The 18,225-nt window shown below is 36.7% G+C and overlaps 1 protein-coding gene across 2 annotated transcripts; it reads right to left on the reverse strand.

Moving 5' to 3' along the window:
- Nucleotides 1-1,739: 1,739 nt before the first annotated feature.
- On the reverse strand, nucleotides 1,740-16,570 carry SPOPL (speckle type BTB/POZ protein like; the record flags this gene model as incomplete). Of its 2 annotated transcripts, XM_079538791.1 has the most annotated exons (10): nucleotides 1,740-1,884; nucleotides 3,989-4,042; nucleotides 4,128-4,270; nucleotides 6,428-6,550; nucleotides 8,057-8,112; nucleotides 8,211-8,388; nucleotides 12,522-12,649; nucleotides 15,798-15,949; nucleotides 16,209-16,330; nucleotides 16,493-16,570. In XM_079538791.1, the coding sequence occupies 10 exons, from the start codon at nucleotides 16,568-16,570 to the stop codon at nucleotides 1,740-1,742; spliced, it is 1,179 nt and encodes a 392-aa protein (XP_079394917.1). The 2 variants fall into 2 exon arrangements, with proteins under 2 accessions (XP_079394917.1, XP_079394918.1); XM_079538792.1 differs by lacking the exon at nucleotides 3,989-4,042.
- Between the last annotated feature and the right edge of the window lie 1,655 nt (nucleotides 16,571-18,225).

Here is an 18,225-nt window from a genome sequence, read left to right on the forward strand (position 1 = left end):
ATTCATAAGAACCTTAATGAAATGAGGATGGAAAGAGACTGTAAGAGAGTAAACCACTCCTCCTCTCTGTTCCCTGCATAACTTTTTTTTTTTATTTTTATTTTTAATAGGCAAACTAAAGCCTTTATCCAAACACGATCATAAATTAGGTGAGATCTCCTCCCAATCCCCACTGCTAAACCCAAGTCTTCCCAAGGAAGAAATGCAACACATCACTATTACAGTAAACTCAATGTAATAACTCAGGAAACATTTTGAGTGTGCACTACTGCAAACTTTTCCTCTCAATTGTAAACAAAGCTATCAAACACTGAGGAAGTTGGTATTAAAGCTAAGGTTCACGGAATAAAGAACTGGCCCATGACAAGCATTTTATAAACGTTTCATCCTTTTCACATTATGCAGAATTCCAAAACCATCCACAATGCTAGTACAATAACTGAAATGCAAGACTGAGCAAGTCTCTGCTTGCCGACACATCTGACATTTCAGGGAAATATTCCTCCTGATGCTTGTGGAGCTTCCCAGGTGCTAACAGAAGCTGTGCACACACTGAGATGGGGAAAGCCTCTCCTCCACAATTTTGCCTTCCACGTGCCTCTTTCAAATAAGCAGAAGTATTCTGTTACTTAAATATGAAAGCTTGCAATAGTCACCTTCAAATGAGTCTTAAAAAGACACGCCTTTCTTTTCTAACAAAACTAAATCCCATGTGGCTGTGGGCATCTGAAAACGTATCTAAAAAGTTAAGCCACAATTACCTGTACCTCATTAATTCATCAAAAGCAAAATATATATGTACCACACAACATACAAAAGTTACACGTTAAAAGTGCATATTAAGAATCCATTTGGCCCATTTTCTTCAATTTACATTTGGTCATTCTATGCATTCTTTACTTTTCTATGTAACCGTACATGTGGGATATATTTTTTTCCATATACAATACTTTTCTGTTTTCACATTGAACTCTTCACCTCTTGTTCAGTTCTGCATTAAATGTAAACTAGCGATGGACCACAAAGAAACACAAGCAAGAGGTTCATATTCTGTGTTTCTTTTCACCGTTTGGACAGCTTTGACACACACACAATAAGCATTACAAACTGTAATGAAAATACATTTTCGGGCCAAACCATTGCATATTTGCCCCCACAATGAAAAATAAATTATGTTCAAAGCAGTATATTGCCATAAATAGCCTGTAGGCATTCGCTGAAGGTAAACAGGCTCTCCCCATACACAGCACTTGTCTAGGGTACATTTGTGCCTCTGGTTCAAGTGCTTTCAATGAGAGGCTAGTTAAAACCTTCCAGTTAGCACAGGACCAAACTATAATAATCTTTTTTTCTTCTGAAAATAATGGAAGATCCCTTTCAAAAAATTAATCTTCAGTTATCAACTTTACTGCATTATGGAGCTAGTGCAATCCTGCAGAGCCTAGTCAAAAAGACAAGGCACATTAAAAAATAATAATAATAAAAAAATCAAGATACATTAAACTATATGGACTAGAGTCATTGAAGATAATTTAAGGCCTTTCAGTGAATTAGAGTAATCAGTCTAATTTAAAGCTGAGGATTAAACCATAAATTATCCATCTGAAAAGCAAACAATAGGCTTTTTCAGCTTCTGTTCTGTGGACAAGGATAACAAAAACTCTTGTTATGGTTTGTGAAAACACCTCTGGACATGGAGGAGTAGAGTCAATTCAGTTTCTCTAAGTCCATGGAAGATTTCAGGACTGTTTTAGCCGTTTGCGTGGAATGCCAAACTGTGGACACTGTGCAGACGCGAGTGCACGAAAGGCCTCTGCTACTAAGTGAGGGTGGGAGTGGATCATGGACTTCCAGCCTGCTGTTTCCATTATGTCTGTTGCTTGGCTGAAAACAAAAGTATTGAGAACAGTCACACACTTTTACAAATCAAGTGCACAAACACACGGCGGAGAAAAGAGCAGGCAGGGCAAGATTACAGTGGAAGAGCAGCTGCACATTACAAGACAGACATTATGAAAGCAGTAACAACACCGTTGGGAAGCAGAACCAAATTCGGGTATACCAGTAACAGCGTGTAGTACACAGGCTACTCATCCTGCTCTATTCAACACTAGGCAGACCTCAGGTAGGGAACTGTGTCCAATACAGAGCACAGTGTAACATAACCACCTTTCAATCACAAACGAAAAGCAATAAAAATGTTCAGATAACTAGAAGAAAAATAAAAGTTCATTGCTGAGAAAAGAAAACCAGGGGAAGACATGAGAATCTCATTACACAGAATACGCTCAATGTGGGGGTGAAGGAAAGATGACAAGATGAATCAGCTGAAACTGCAGCAAAAATGAGTAGTTTGCGTACTAGAAAAAGTCATGAAGACAGATTAGCTGGGTGACAGCAGAACCCTTCAGTTAGAGATTGCAGTCTGAGTACCAGTGGATGACAGATACCTGGGGATATTCAACTCTTTTCAGTACAAGATCCCAGGTTGCATTCAGACTAGCTTTCAGCAGCCACTGTCAATTTTTAACAACAGATTTCAGCAAGCATCATATTGACATTCATGAAATAATAATGTATTTTCTCAACATATTTATATTATTTACAAAAAAGTCGATGCAATATTGTTTTGAAATAATATAAAGCAAAGCCATAATATTTACTCTGCAAACAAAGAATACTATGCTGGTTGAGACACGTGGCACATGGACACAGGATAAATTTGTCGTTTGGAACAAACAGCTTAGCCACTGATCCCAGACTTCCACTGATGCATTTTCATAAGAATCTTCATATTGTCTTGGGAAATTGTCAGGCATAAAGTTAGCATCTGATCTCTACGCTGTGTAATCTCTCTCAAAGAAAAGTTTTTTTGCGGATTTCTAATGCCAGCCTTTAATCTTCTGCTGCAAGTCAATAGAGGTAAGTGCCTTGAGCAATAACACCAACGTTTGGACACCTTAGTTCTCAGTAAGTTAAGCCAGGCCCTCTCAAATTGCTTCAGTTAAATCATCCACAATGCATCAGGGAAATAAAGATGGCCAGTATCCTTACTAGCAATTACCCTAGACCAAAGCCAACTAGTAAACTCCAAATCACAGGAAAAATAACACACCGACTAGTCCACGCTGGTCACAGAGTTTTATTAGTTTTCCTACTTCGTATGTCACGATTTCTTTCTACCATACCCTTCCTTTTCCACACCATGCTCATTCGCGACACCTATGAGAATCAAGTTCTTCAGGGAAAACACTACTAAAATTACTGGTATAAGCACAAGTTCTTGAACTGTTCCGGAGATTCTGACAGCAAGAAGTAAAACCCTGCTGTCCTTTTACTACATTTCAGCTTACCACTATTCATTGTGAAGCTGGCTGTCTTCTGCTCCATGATTTACTTGAGCTGCTTTAAGTACATACTGCAATCAGTCCTACAGTATGAGGGACATATTCTCAACTGATCACAGGCATGAGCACTTAGAGAATCAGTCAGATCAAGGGACATGACTGACGGGTTGTGTGGCCTCAAAAGTATAAGTGCTTGCACATGGGAAGGTTTGTTTATAGTAACAAAAATGTTGCCAGAGGCATGAAAAGAAACTGCCCTTCTGTTTTTGGTAATGCTGCAGGCTCAGACTCATCTAAGCAAGTCTTGAAATCACACCAGAGTTGTCAGTGCACCAGGCACAACCTGGTTACTGAAAGATTTCCTTCACTAAGGGCTGATGCCGCTTTTCTCACAGCACTGACTCTTCCTAGGAAAGGGATTGAAACCTAGCTGTTTTTATGACCTCGCACCGGAGGGCAGTTAACTCCCCATATCATCTAAAAGGGAAGTCACAATCATAACTGTGGTAATATCTGCCAAATCCTATTTTACTTACAGTGAGTGACAGGCCTCAGTAGTGTGGAAATGAAGTAACAGTTCTTAAGATCTGCGGTCTATGTAGCAGTGTTTGTACAGAACATCAGGAAGCAGGGAAACTTACTTGCTATTCCAGTTTTTCCCATCTTTACACCCAAGTTGTCTAAGAACACTGCACCTGAAAGAGAGAGCATGTGCTCATATTGAGAAGGTATGCAAAGCCTAAGTTAAAATATATTTAGATTCTCATTAACATTACTTGCCTGTTAATAAAGTCTATTGCTTGTGCTTTTAACTGTTCAGCGCTGTGCAAATCTGCGAGGATAAGGATGTCAGCAACATTTTCTACCGAGAGGTTACTACAGAGTGCTTCCTCACACATGACCTTCAGCCGTTCCAGTGCATACTGATAAAAGAAAAAACTACACTAATTATTGTTCAAACTTATTCTTTTTACCGTTAGTTCAAAAGACAGTTTAAGACAGACCCAGCCATGGAAACACTTAGTGTCTCTCAAGCTTAAGAGCCAACAGGAAATTCAATATGCTGCATTGGAGTCTTCAAATGGTAAGACATCAGGCTAGAAATTATTAGAAGGACTTAAAAAAAAAAAAACAAAAAACAATCAACAAGAAGTAACTCATTTAAGAGTTTGTTTTCCTTCAGTTTGGCAAAAGAAGAAGAGCAAGGAAGACACAGGTACTTTATTAAAACCATCATCAGGTAAGTTTACATCTCAAAGCGCGGGGCAAAAAAATGTACAAAGGAAAGTTTCATGAAACCTCTCAAAACAAAAGTATATTAGTCTGCTTGAAACTGGCTTGCTGCGAGGTTGCTTTTCTTCCTTTTCTGAATTTATTCTTTTAAAAACAACTACTTATAACTTTAACACAGTCTACCAGAAAAGGTATGTAAAATGTTTCCATACTATATTCTGCATGAATAAAATGCGCTTATATTTTGAAGGATGTCATACATTGAATAGGTTTCATTCAGCTGTATACACTTCTGCTGAAATCATCCCCAACCCATTTAATTTAACAATCAGTTTTCAAGACTGAAAGAAATTTTAGATGCATAAATTGCACATATATAGTTGAGTTGCCATCTAACACATTTTTATGAGTAACTGTACCATGCAACAAAAAAAATGCCACTGAGGAAAAGTGAAATTCTTGGGCCAACTTTCAATGTTTCTACACCTATGCATTTTTCACATCCATTTTTATCACTGCACTATTGCACAGGATACTCCTATTTCGAGAACACAAAAGTTATGTTAACTCTGTACATACCATGTAATAAAGCAGTGCAATCTCTCTAGTAATATGCAGAACACTATTTTTAGTTTATTATTTCATACTCAGGAGAAATTGAAAGACTTTAACCATTACAAGAAGCTGAAGGGACCTCCTTGCTCACTATCTTTACGCCCTGCTATTGCAGACTATTATGTAGCCTCACCTTAAAACATTCCCCAGAATCTATCAGTGTGCTCAATAAAAGCCAGCATTCATAAAATGACACTGTTCCACCTTCCCACTTGGGTGTATAGAACTGGACAAAGCACTGAGTTTCAGAAGATGAGAGGCTGGCTGGTATTCATTTCAAATGAATACACGTGGTAAGTCACCAAAGCCAGGGCAGTGCCAGTTCAAAAATTCTTATTAAAAAAAAAAAAAAATAGAATACTAAATTGCCAAGAAAACTTAATAATTGTTTCTTGAAATTAACTACTGGGATGGCTTACAATACTGCCATAGAGTTGACTACAAGAACAGGAAGCTTTGCCATCAATGTGTTGAGGATGTATTTACACAACCAATTTAGAAATCACACAGGTGGTTTAAGAAATTACCATACTCTGAACTGCGAGTGAATAGGTTACAGATTACATATATTTAAAGGAACATTCTCTGACCTCTAAGCTACTTACAGCTCCTCAAGGAGAGACAACTACTTGTCCTCTGCTGATAGCTAACGAAAATCTCAATCTAAGCTATGAAGGAGTGAAAAGAAGAAGGTACTGCATCAAGTTAAAAAAAAGTTAAGACAACTCTAAGTTACAACTTCAGTGTCGTTTTAAGTCCTCTCACCTCGAGTAGTAAACAAGAGGAGGCAAGTAGATAATAATAGACAAGATTCCCAATGCAGAAGAGACTATGAAGTTTGTAGGGAAGACAAAGACCAAAGTTCTGAAGTAGTAGTAATTTTACAGAACATGGTTTATTCAAATGCTTGCGTAAATCCTCATAAGGAATATCAAGACCTAGGATAGATTTTAAGATCTACTTTTCCAAATGGTATCAATGGTCTCTATTTTTTATTTAATTAATTATAGTGTATTATATTTACTATCCTTACTTATCCTTACTATACTTACTTTAAGTCTGGAACACTTGGGTAAAGAAAAACTTATCGACAGATTGCTAAAATTCTACTGATAAAGAATTCTGTTCTTCCCATTTTTCTGTATTTCAGATGAGAACTTCCCTGTGGTATTTCAAAAATTGAAACATATATCAAAACATCAATTTTGAGACCTTAGGGGTTAGTTACTTACTTTGTCTGCTGCTGCCAACAAATTGTCAGCCATTTTTTCAAGGTTTGGTGCTTTTCCTGTGTAAATGAATCTCATCATTTCTTTAAAAACTTCAGGGTCTACATCATTTATTTCCACACGGTTCTGGTAAAGGAAAAGAATGGTTATCAAAAACCTTTGGAATTCAGCTATGTTTTTGAAGCGAGTATATCAAGTATTACCTGTGTGCACATCATGTTTTCACTTCACACCCATCATACAAAACCCTTACAATTTCAAACTACCATTCCACAGCATTAAGCAGAAAGTAAACAGTAGCTCTTACGAGTCGGGTGAAAATCAACTGGGAAACCTTACACGAGAAGAATTAATTGCATTTTCCTTCTTGAAATATCTAACTTTGTGGACTGTATTACACAAGCTGCACCTGAAAATCAAGGTAGTTTCAGGAATATTTAAAAGCACTCTGAGTTTTGAACCTGACAATGACATGCTTGGAAAATCAGAAAGCAGAGCAACAGAGAACACTGAACCAACTTAAAAGTCAACAGTTTCTGTTTTCTTCCCAAAATCCAAAAAGCAAACAAAGACTTTTTGCTTGGACATCTAATGGGCATCACATATCTGACAGTCTTCCTAATAAAACAGTGGTATTGCATGCTATCCCCTATAAGCAAATAAGGGAGGAAGGAGTGACAAAGATGCAGAAGCAAGTATTAGCCTTTTGAAGCAGGTACAAAACCACCAAAGCACAGGATGATGTACAAGAGCAAGGCTGCACTGGAGATTTGTTGTTAACATAAAGCTAGTCAGCAAAGCACATTACGGAAGGTGGGATGCATCTGAATTTCTTTAAATCAAGAATTCCAAGCAAGTGCTTTTTATATTCCAATTCTGCCTGAGAAAGTTTCCTGGGAAACTGCAAGAAGGAAAAAATGCCACACAGTTGTATTGCACTTGATGGATTCATAGACACAAGTGCTACCACAGCAGCCTGCAAGATTAAATGATGATCATCCATTACAGTCCTTTTAGCAAGCTGATCACTTCCTTGTCTCTTCATAGGTTCTGCCTATAACCAACCCATTTTAGATGTGCATAAAAGCAGAGGCAACTCTCTGCTAACTAAATACCTATCCATCCAAAACACTTATACAGGTCAAGCGTTTGCAAGGAATCTGAATGAAAAGCACTTCACTGCCTCAAGGCTTAATGTGAGTTATAATTCACCTGTTGGTCCTTTCTGTCCTAATGACCACATAAAACTTTCATGTTTTGCTCTATCGTACTAATCAAGTCCATTGGCTTATATGGGAGTTGAAGCTTAAGCAAAAGGGGAAAGAGTACAAGACGAATTGCATTAGCAGCTTAAGTGTTAAAAAACAAAACAAAAATGCAGTCTAGGGCAGATTTAAATATTTGACAGAACAAAGTCCACCAGAACCTTTCCACAGTCAGTCCTATATGCCCTTTCTACACAAAGAAACTCCCACAGAACTCATGCATGGGAGACTGCAGGAGTACCAACTCCAATCACGCACTACCACACAGCATACACCTTCCTGTTAAGCAACACTTGAAACACTCAGCAAGCTATCCCCATTTCACAGCGTACAAGTATTTATGTGCAAAGTCTTCAGTAAGGCTTACCTTTTTGCTTTCTTCCATTTCATGTTCAAACATTGCATTAAAAACTGGAGATCGTGCTAGAGCAAGAGAGGTGAATATTTATTAAATATAACCAATTTTTAAGCTTTCAGCAATTTTATTAACAAAGTAATAGCAATACAAAAGTAGAAAGTACCTGCAAGGACAGACTTATGTGCTTTGAATTCTTGTCCTCCTACGTAAAAACTGCAGTCTGTAAATCTTGTTGTTTCCCAGAGATTCCCTAAATCTTCTGCTAGTCGACATTCAGGTACCTTCAAAGTGTTTGTGTTAGACTGTCCTGATATATTTACCGAGTCTTGGACCACACTTACCTAACAGAGAATCACAGCAAGACAATTCTTTCATAACTGAACGCCAACAGTAATTAAATTACAGCACCTATTGCTAGAAGTTCAGCAATTCCAAAGCAAAGCAAAGCACAGTGGTGTCTCTGGCATTAGGCCAGAACCATAAAACAGTTTCTTACAGTTTACTTACAAGTAACATAAAACAAATAGGATTTTACTTATAGGCCAACGTTGTGCGCTTATCCAACCAAACGATAAAAAAGCAACAGTAAGTCAAGAGATATGGTTCCTTTGACACCATAAATACATGTTAATTCTATTTCAAAGATAAACTAAAGCTTCAGTCTTCACACATTTAAGTAAAGTGTACACAAAATCGAGTTCTAAACAGATCAGTACGATCACTAGAGCACAGAAAAGATTTGTAAAATACCAGTGGCACAGCTCTCTTGTTATCCCATGTTACTCTCGCAAGTAATTGTTTCTTCAAGCAAGATTAAAAGCCATTATTTGAGAAGTGCATGCCAACAGAATATAAAGCATAGTAAATAAATAATGAAATGCATACTCACACGTTTTAAGTTTTCTGCAGAACTAGATAAACATGCATCTGAAGTGAATGCTACCACTACTCTCCACGCTTAAGTCTTTCACATAAGTAACAGAATGGTAGCATTCTTACTTGCCTTTGTCAAATACCTTTGCATACTAACTCCTTTTAATCAGTCTGTTGGGAAAATGCTCAGCAGGTTTTATTTCTGTTGTGTGAGAATACGCATCTGAGAATAAAACCTTCCTTAAAATAAAACCTTCCTAAAGAAGAAAAGCTACGGGATTTCAATTACTGCAACTCTCAAATGCAGAAAATTAGAATTACATATGAAGAAAATGCTGATATTGTTAAGATTGGTGCTCTGTTTGATTTCTAGAGGCAAAGCAACTGGAATAAATCTGGCATAAAGCAAAAATAGCACAGCTAAGCTTCACAGAAAGTCAGTGTGAACCAACCAGCTCAGAAGAGGATGACGATCCAATTAAGACAGCAGTTTGAGGATTTGACTCACTGACTAATTCCCTTTCATCCCATACCCCCTTGTGATTATAAAAACTTTCCTTCTATTCTTCCACCTTTAAAAAAAATGGAATAAAAACATTTTTTTTCATTTTCACAATAAGACTGTATCTTTAAAACATCCAAAGATCAAAACTTCGGTTTTCATAGAAGGCAATCTCATGAAGTATGAATATACACAAATGGAGTTTCAGCTTCACAAAGCTTATCATTTGTCAATGGAAAGAGTTGGCTCCTCAAGACTTCACCTTAATTTTCTGCTCCAAGTTGTCAGCACAGATATCTCTTTCCTTGCTAGCTACAGACTTTTCCTAGAAAAGTCGTCTACATATTCTTTACATTTACCCAAGCTGGTCTCCAACATTTCAGAACGTATTTCAGAATGATTTCCAATATATATTTGATGGTTGTGCAACACTGTATGAGTTATTCTTTTTAGATGCAACCTGAACAAAATTTTTATCTCCCATAGCTGAATGAACGTATTGTATCATCTATTGGTAGGATCTTTAGAAGTCATTACTAACTTACAAATCCGATGTTTCATGTATCACATATCCAGGCAGAATGCTTACAATCTAAGTGCTTGGGGGTTCATTGTAAATTAATCATTAAAATTAAGCTACAATCCAATCATTTTAACACCAGAGTCTTTTTTTTTCCCCCAAAACACTTTATACTAAATATTTCTTTCAGGCGCTTCATAGTGGTGTTCATAAAATAACTCATGAGAGTGAAGCTATTTCTTCCCCAAAATGCAGGATGAGGAGATCCTAAAACTAATTGCAAACAACCTATCTTAAAGAAGAGTAGTATTTTAGGCAGAAGATCCAAGTACTCCACAAGGTCCGATGTACTTACATCATAGAAAGCTATGCAAGATGCAGCTTTTCACACTACAGTGGCTGCACAGATCCTTTTTAAATTGTATATCCTCATGTATGTGGATATATAAAAATACATGAATTATGACTTGTCCAAGTTCAGTAGGCAAGATGACAGCTAACAAGGGAAAAGTCATTGCTTTCTTGAGTTTGAAGCTGGTGGTCCAACAGTAAGTGTGATAAGGTGTGATACTCCAGACTGCTTTCTATGTAAGTCACCTAAGAGCTGCAAAAGCACTCCGTAGGAAAAAAATTCTGCAGATAAATTGCTGTTCTATCAGCAAATGAAAACAGTTGCCAGACTTTGGAAATCTCAGATTCTGTGGAACTACAAATTTGACCTAGAGGCTTCAAAAGATAGTTACGTAGTTATATTCAGTAGGGCTGGCAGGGGCAGCACTAGATTTTGCAAAGTATTTGACCTAACCCTTCTGTTTTCAGTCCAAAGACATATCCAATGATCTTGAGAACATCCTGCAGCATCTTGGTACACACTGCCTGAGAAGAACAAGTAATCCTTCTGCAAAACTAGGGGGATAAACAGGAGAAAGCCAGTACAGGTGCTATTCAGTGATCGTTACTGAATACCCACCATGTCCAGGAAGCTTTACCAAGCAAAGTACAAAACCTTTTTAGAAAGGTAAGTCAGTCTTCAAATACAGATACAAGTAGGAAGGTGAACACAGAAATAAGCGCTTCAAATTTAAAAAGACAAATTTCAGACCCACATACAAGTCCTTCAAAGAATACCTGTTATTTTTAATTGCTGAAGAGCACATAAACCTATTTTCAAGAACCTGCATCTCCAATCTTTTTGCTCGAATTTGAAACAAACCAGAAGATATTCTGAAACCCTCTCTGCGTGTAACTAAAATGTTGTACTTCTTGCAACACTTACAATCAGGGTAGGTCAAACACTTGAACACTCAAAACTTCTCCAGGTTTTGTAAGGAAACATAGTTATGTTCAATTATTAGCATCAAGACAAAGTATTTTTGAGAGGAAAAAAATATCAGCATTTGTTCCCTCTAAAATTAAAGACAGTTCCAAAAATGAGCACTAAAAGCAACTTACAGCAAACTATTCATAACAAGAAAAACTCCAAGTGAGGAAATACTCCTGAGTATCCCTGCAGAACCATAAAATACTTGTTACCTCTGCTTTTATCACCAAAATAATTGTATTCATAACAAATTTATCATGCAGCTAATTTAACTTGTCTATGTGAAAATAAGATGCGCTATATTTGCAATATCCAGTCTCAGGGGCCACATTTCAATTATTCTTCCTACACAGCATAACGACATATAATTAAATTGTAATCTTGCCAAGACAATTTTACACATTTCCTGTAAATACACAGATCAAAGCAAACTTATTAGCAGTTAAAGCATCTATCATCCTCCTAAGCCACTAATCACTCCATGGCAGCAGAGACAGCCAGTCAACATGCATTTAACATACACAGTTCTTATACTGCAACTTTCTCTAGTTTCCATTTTTAACATGTAGCAAGCATTTCACTCAATTTTAATATGACATCTAAGGTTACAAACAAAACCAATACTATAAAAGCATCTCATAACATTCCAGGAAGTTAAGCTTATACTGCAGTTTTCCATATTCATTCTCAATATTAAGAAATATCCCAGAAAACTTGCATTTGTTCAGGAAAAAAAAATTTACAGCTGCTGTAAAAATCAAGTGTTTAATTGAAAAAACCATTCACTGATTAAAGCCACAAATAATAATATTGCAGTGTAGATTCCAGCCAGCAGTTGTGCTTTTATATTTTTTTTAAAATGCAAGCCAGCACACAGATATTTCCTTTTACCTACCCAGTGATGAACAATTCTTTAATTCCAAAACACCACTTTTTTATTTAAAGGAAACCTAATAAAATGATACTCCTACAGACACCACACATCAGCCACCTTTTCATAGATAATTCTACGGTAAATTTCAGTGTACCCTGGCTGACTTGTGGAGTTTACAAGCAATCATTTCAGAATTGTTCTGCACACCGATACATGTGTACAAAAAAAGAAAAGAAACAAAATACAGTGTAGACAATGCAAGCAGTAGCAACTCTCGCCATATCTATCACTTACAGAAAGCAACTGTCATAGAGCTCTTTAAATGAACATAAAGCAGAAACTTTGGGCTTTTTAAGGAGAACAAAAGCTTAAATTTACACCCACCTCACAAAATAAGGTCAGCTTGTCATCCGGTAAAAGACCATTAGCTTCATCTAGTAAAAAATCTCTTCGGATAAACTTCTTAAAACCCCAATCCTTGCCTTGCACAAACCGATACGCTCTTTGGCTTTCTGATAAAAAGACAGTTATGTACAGATCAAGCAAGTCAAATACAAATATTACCAGACATTAACATCTGAAAAGTCTATACTACCTGCAACTCAAACCACAGCATCTCTTTAGATTTATCTTAGGCACCAACCAGCAAGAGAATTTTCCAATTCAAGCATAAGAGTCCAAACAGAAACTGTTCATCGGGAAGTACCGTGACAATGAATTTGTCATCACAAATGCATGCTGACAACACTTCTGCAGTTGTCATAACAATCTATTTCAGCTTCTTCCTGAAACAGAAAATCTTGTTTCCCAAGTTCAAATTACTTCGGAATAGAGTAAAAGAGCAGAAAAAAAAGAAATGAAAGCTTTCAGCTAACTATTTCTCTGGTTGTAAAAACATATGTTGACAAATGTTTTGTTTTTTTTTTAAGCTACTATGACTATTTTTTTTATTTTTATTTTTTAAATTTAACAATTTGCTGTGACCACAAAACCTTTTGTTTTCCCTGTTCTAATGGTCACAGCCCACAAAAGGGTTCCCATGGTCATATTAGTGCAAATACATGCACTGAGTAAGGTTAGTCACTCTACAAGACACGCCTGCTATAAGATGGTCATTTGTTCCACAAAATGGACCACAGGAAAGTACACTGTATACTTTTATGTGAAAATAAAACATGGGAAGTTATATTTAGAAAGAGTGCAGAAAAGAAAAAGAGCAAGAATATTTCTGAAGTTATAGTAGAAACTTAAAAAAAAAAAAAAAAAAAAAACAACACCACACACACTCTCATATGAGGGGCTTTTCTTTAATTCCAAAAAAGCTGGGTGAGAAATTGTATCAACATTCACCTGCTATAAGAACGCATGTAAAACACAGAAGCAAAGGCAAATGCACTTACTGAAGTGCAGTGTGGGGCCTCGAGATGAGGGAACCAAAGTAGAAGAGTGTTCATGTTTTTAAATCTGTACGCCAAGAAAAAAAAATTGTCTGCCGTTGTAAAAAACACAGTTTAGATTTTTGGCATCTCTGTCAGCATTTTTCACTTTTTTTTTTTTTTTTAAACCAACTTTCCAACGTCTCACAAAGCCCATGAAACTGAATAAAAAAATAAAATCAAATTTATTCAGAAGAAAAAAAAAAGTTCTCTAGATTCAGTACAAAGCTTTGTTCTGCAGCCTTAGATGCTACTGCTACCAGCAAGAACCAGTATCAGCCCTCTGAAATTACAAGATCAGTAGCCATTTAAACATACAAAACTGTAGAACTAAAACAGCATAAAGTGTTTTCTTTCTAATGAAGTCAAAATGTTAGTTTTACCTATCTTATACAAGCATTGCTTGAAGCAGCAGTCTGTGCATCAATTATTAACAAGGGATGTCTGAAGTTGGGCATCATTACATGTTATATATAAAAACAGAGCATCTCCATGAGCAGATGGTAAACGGCTGGAAAGACTAAGAATTAAGATTTCTGTTGGCAATTTCCCAAGATGAAAATATGTTTAATTTCTACAGTGTCAAAGACTGGACTGATATTATAGCATAAACTGAAGATATCTATTCACTGTATTTTTCCTTTACCTTGTGAATTCTAGCATTTAGAATACCAATAAGCAAATGATCTTCAAATCCCTCCATCCTACACTGAACAGCCCTCACTGAGAGCAGCTCTCACACCTTTACTGAGAAAAGAGCACAACTGGGTGCCTTTCTCACGTGTCTGCACAGTCATGCACAACAGTGCGGGGAAGAAAAAGGAAAAATTAAGAGGCCTGTGTACAATTGCAGGGCTAAGAACTCATTGGCCTCATGGAGATGAGTCTTGCAAGGACTGACGCAGTAAAATCTATCAGAGGATGAATATGGAGCAAAATATGTACATCTATTTCTCTTCCAAGGAGTCAAATTCTTTAATGCATTTAGATTTGCACTCCGCTTTGTGAATTTACATTCAAGATTACAGTGGGTCTACTCACATTAGGAGAAAGTAGCACAGGAATTGCCATTTTCAACCAAAACTTTAAGACCCAATACGTAAAGAAATAAAGGCAAATTAGAGATTGAAAACTATAGAGCAACACAAAAACAGTAACTAAAAAACCTAAAAATCAAAGCAAACCCTCCTGAAGATTTTGGAGCTAAGTACTGAAGAATGACAGATGTTAAAAAAAAAAAAAAAAAAAAAAAAAAAAAAAAAAAAAAAAAAAAAACAACAAAACCAAATCCTGCAGTACAAGAAGGGAAAGAAAGCTTGCATTAAATTGTTGACCTAAATCAGATTTGATGATCTTCTTCATATCCCACTGAATATCTGCCATATCTGGCTGAAAGGTAGCCTTCAGAAGTCACAGAATCACAGAATCACCCGGGTTGGAAGGGACCTCAAGGATCATGTAGTTCCAACCCCCCTGCCTAGCAGGGCCACCAAACATACACATTTAGATCAGGACATACTATCATCACAAGTCATACTATCATTTATGTTTTTACTTAGCATACACTAAAATATTTCATTTAAATGCTCAGTCTAAAATGTCCACAGCCTGCTACACTATCAGGGACCTTAAAGTGTTTAGTGTTAAGACCGACAGTGTTAAGTCCAACTTTCAGAAATGTTTCTATAAGAATTACAGCTTTACCAAAAAGCATTTCCAGTAAAGGTTGTGCCTGTAAGACGGAAAACAAGAAGGCAATTAAATCAACTCATCAATTATTACAAAGTCTTTGAGTTCCTTGGGTATGAGATCCATGTTTTTACACTAATTAGTGTAAATCAGATGAAGTAGACAAAAACACTCTAAAGGAGCATCTAAAACACATTTATCCTTATATAATATGGCACTATAACTTTTTCGTAGTTAGAAAAAAGCAAAAACAACTCTACTAACAGGAACCAAGAATAAACTGCTAGAAAAATTAGGCTACAAGAATCTAGAGTGACAGAAGTTAGTAACCCATTGCAATTTATACTGCTCAGTGAATAGAACTGAGAACTGAGTGAACAGAACTGTGCGAAACAAGATTTTTAATTCAGTTTCTAAAATAATCTTAAAGAAGATATTTCAAGTTTCCTCAGAGTTAAATTCTGTTTAAGAGAGAAAAAATTACTAAGCAAACCTTCTGTGGAATGCTCTTATAAGTCTTGAGAGATTCTCTTACCCATTGCTTTAGTTTCTTCCCTTTTCGCATTCAGCAGTGAAAATTTGAATTTTGCTCTGACTTCACTTTTTGGACAACTGACTAAAAGCAAGTATAATGACAAGTAGTCTTTGCTTTCATCATCTAATCCCTTTGGATTCACTCTCAGGCACCTAAGGGAAAGGAAAAAAACGTGCCTTTTAAAATCCTACACAGAATAATTTCAAATAGATATTCATTTTTTAAAGAGAGAATGCCATACCCCATTAAAACAAGTGTTTCCCTACTTCAAACTATAAAACCAGAAGCAACCTGTACCTGCAATTAAACATCACAAACAAAGTTTTGATACTTATTTGTAACTTGAATTTTCAACTTTTGCTAGTGAAAACAAAACAACAAAAAAAGCAGTTGCCAGAATGAAGATCTTACCACTTCATTTTGTCATTTGGCCCTGATGAAAATGTAGAACTCTTTAAAACTTCACCCATCTCTTCTCGGCAGAAACTGAAGTTATTAATGGTCCACATGTAGGAAAATTTCACTACTTTGACCTGAACAAAAGACGTAGAAAATTTCAATATAATATAGCTCGTATATCAACCACTAGCTGTGAAAATATTAGACTGTCAGCACAATTCAGTGTTTTTAGGGTTTTTTTTTGTTAACGGTAATTATGAATAGAAAATGAAGCTGCTGGGATTCATGCAAATTACCTGTGTGTAACACCAGCTTTCAGCCACAGGTCCACTGGACATCTCCCCAGGAGGAGGTGGGGTGGGAACCCTTGACATTGCCACTTACTGCAGGTTGTAGTATCTAAGCAGCAATCCAAACTTCAGCAATTCTTCTAAAATAAAAGCAAATATGAAATGAATATAGATTTGGTTGCTCTCTGTAAGGATGGGAAAAATGCTATGTTTTGATCCTCAGTCGATGGTCTCTTTCATGTCCTCCAGGTACCTCCTCTATTCTAAGAATTACTCTCGTATATTAAAGCCTGCTGGCATGGGAATCACTCCAAATGATGCACATATAAAGCCTTCAAGGAAAAACACAATTCTCAGTTTTCATCAGATGAGAAAGCAGATGCTATAATCAGCTGTCTTAACAGAACTCAGTGAACAAAGAAAATAAATCACCAACTAAGTCTCCAGAAAGATAGAGATCACCAAGACGTTCAAGCGTAATCAAATACACAATTCAGCAGGCCTCCCATAAGCAGCAGAACTTTTCTGTCAAAATAAAACTCGTATTTACTCATGGCAACCCTCAGTATTTAATTAGAGCTTTCCACAAATGTTAACAGGTGACAATCAGCCACTGTACATGTAAGATCATGGAATTTGCTTGGTCCTTCTTTTCTGTTTTCCTTTTAAGTAGGAGTCACAAGTATTGCATAAGCTGCATTTACACAGACTTTGTTTAGATGTTCACAATTCATTTTGATATTCTAGACAGAGCCATCCAAAAACAAATTCCTTGAAATGATATATGTGAACATCCCTCTTTCATAAAGCAAGCATTTTGGTGCTTATATGACCATTATTTTTGGAAGTACATCCTACTCAGTGATAACAACCAACGCTATTACCCAAATAGCTGATGGAACTTATATAGAACTATAGCCTAAATTTTTTTTTTTTTTAAGAGTTTACTTCAGCTTCACTCAACCCATCTGCTCTTCAATTCTCCAAAGTTAAAGAGAAAGGAATAAGAAATACAGACCATTCCTCATTGTCAGATACACAGGACCAACCCAGTTCTAATATGTCCCTAATTCTTTCAGTACTTTAGGACAGGCAGCTCCTAGAAATCCATGATCTTGGAAGAGGCTTTGAAGGGCTCCCTTTGTGAAAAAGGGCCTCAAAATTGGCTGTATTGTAACCTCTCCACCAAGTGCCCAGTAACCTCAGGCCAGCTACCAGTAGTTACCTGTTCCTTCCTGCCTCAGCCAAATCAGCCTGACAAACTGAGAGGTGATGACTGAGATTTTACATTGACAGCTGGACTACATGATCTCAGAGGTCATTTCCAATTTTAATGATTCTACAATCTACATCATGGGTGTCCAATCTTTTGGCATCCTGGGCCACACCGAGGGAAGAGAAATTGTCTTGGGGTGCATATAAAACATACAATATAGTTAGTGAACACAAGTACCTCGACTGTTTTTACATTATTAAAATACTAAAAAAGGGCAACAGAAACAAATCTAGTGGGTTGGACACATATGGTCTAAGTAAAGGTGGTTAACTGTCACTCCATCACTTCCAGTTCAGTCTGTCGCTGCACCTGGTTCTACACTGGGCATGTGTGCTTGAGACTGTTCCAACCTGCTGCGTGGCTTTTGTTATTCACTACAGCTTCTGACAGAAGCCATGACTAAGTAAGTTTGTCAAGTCATTCACAAACTTTGGCTCCTCATAAAGTTTCTAATTACTGCTTT

Source organism: Tetrao urogallus, assembly GCF_951394365.1.
Source record: "Tetrao urogallus genome assembly, chromosome: 8".
NCBI classification, from domain to species: Eukaryota; Metazoa; Chordata; class Aves; order Galliformes; family Phasianidae; genus Tetrao; species Tetrao urogallus.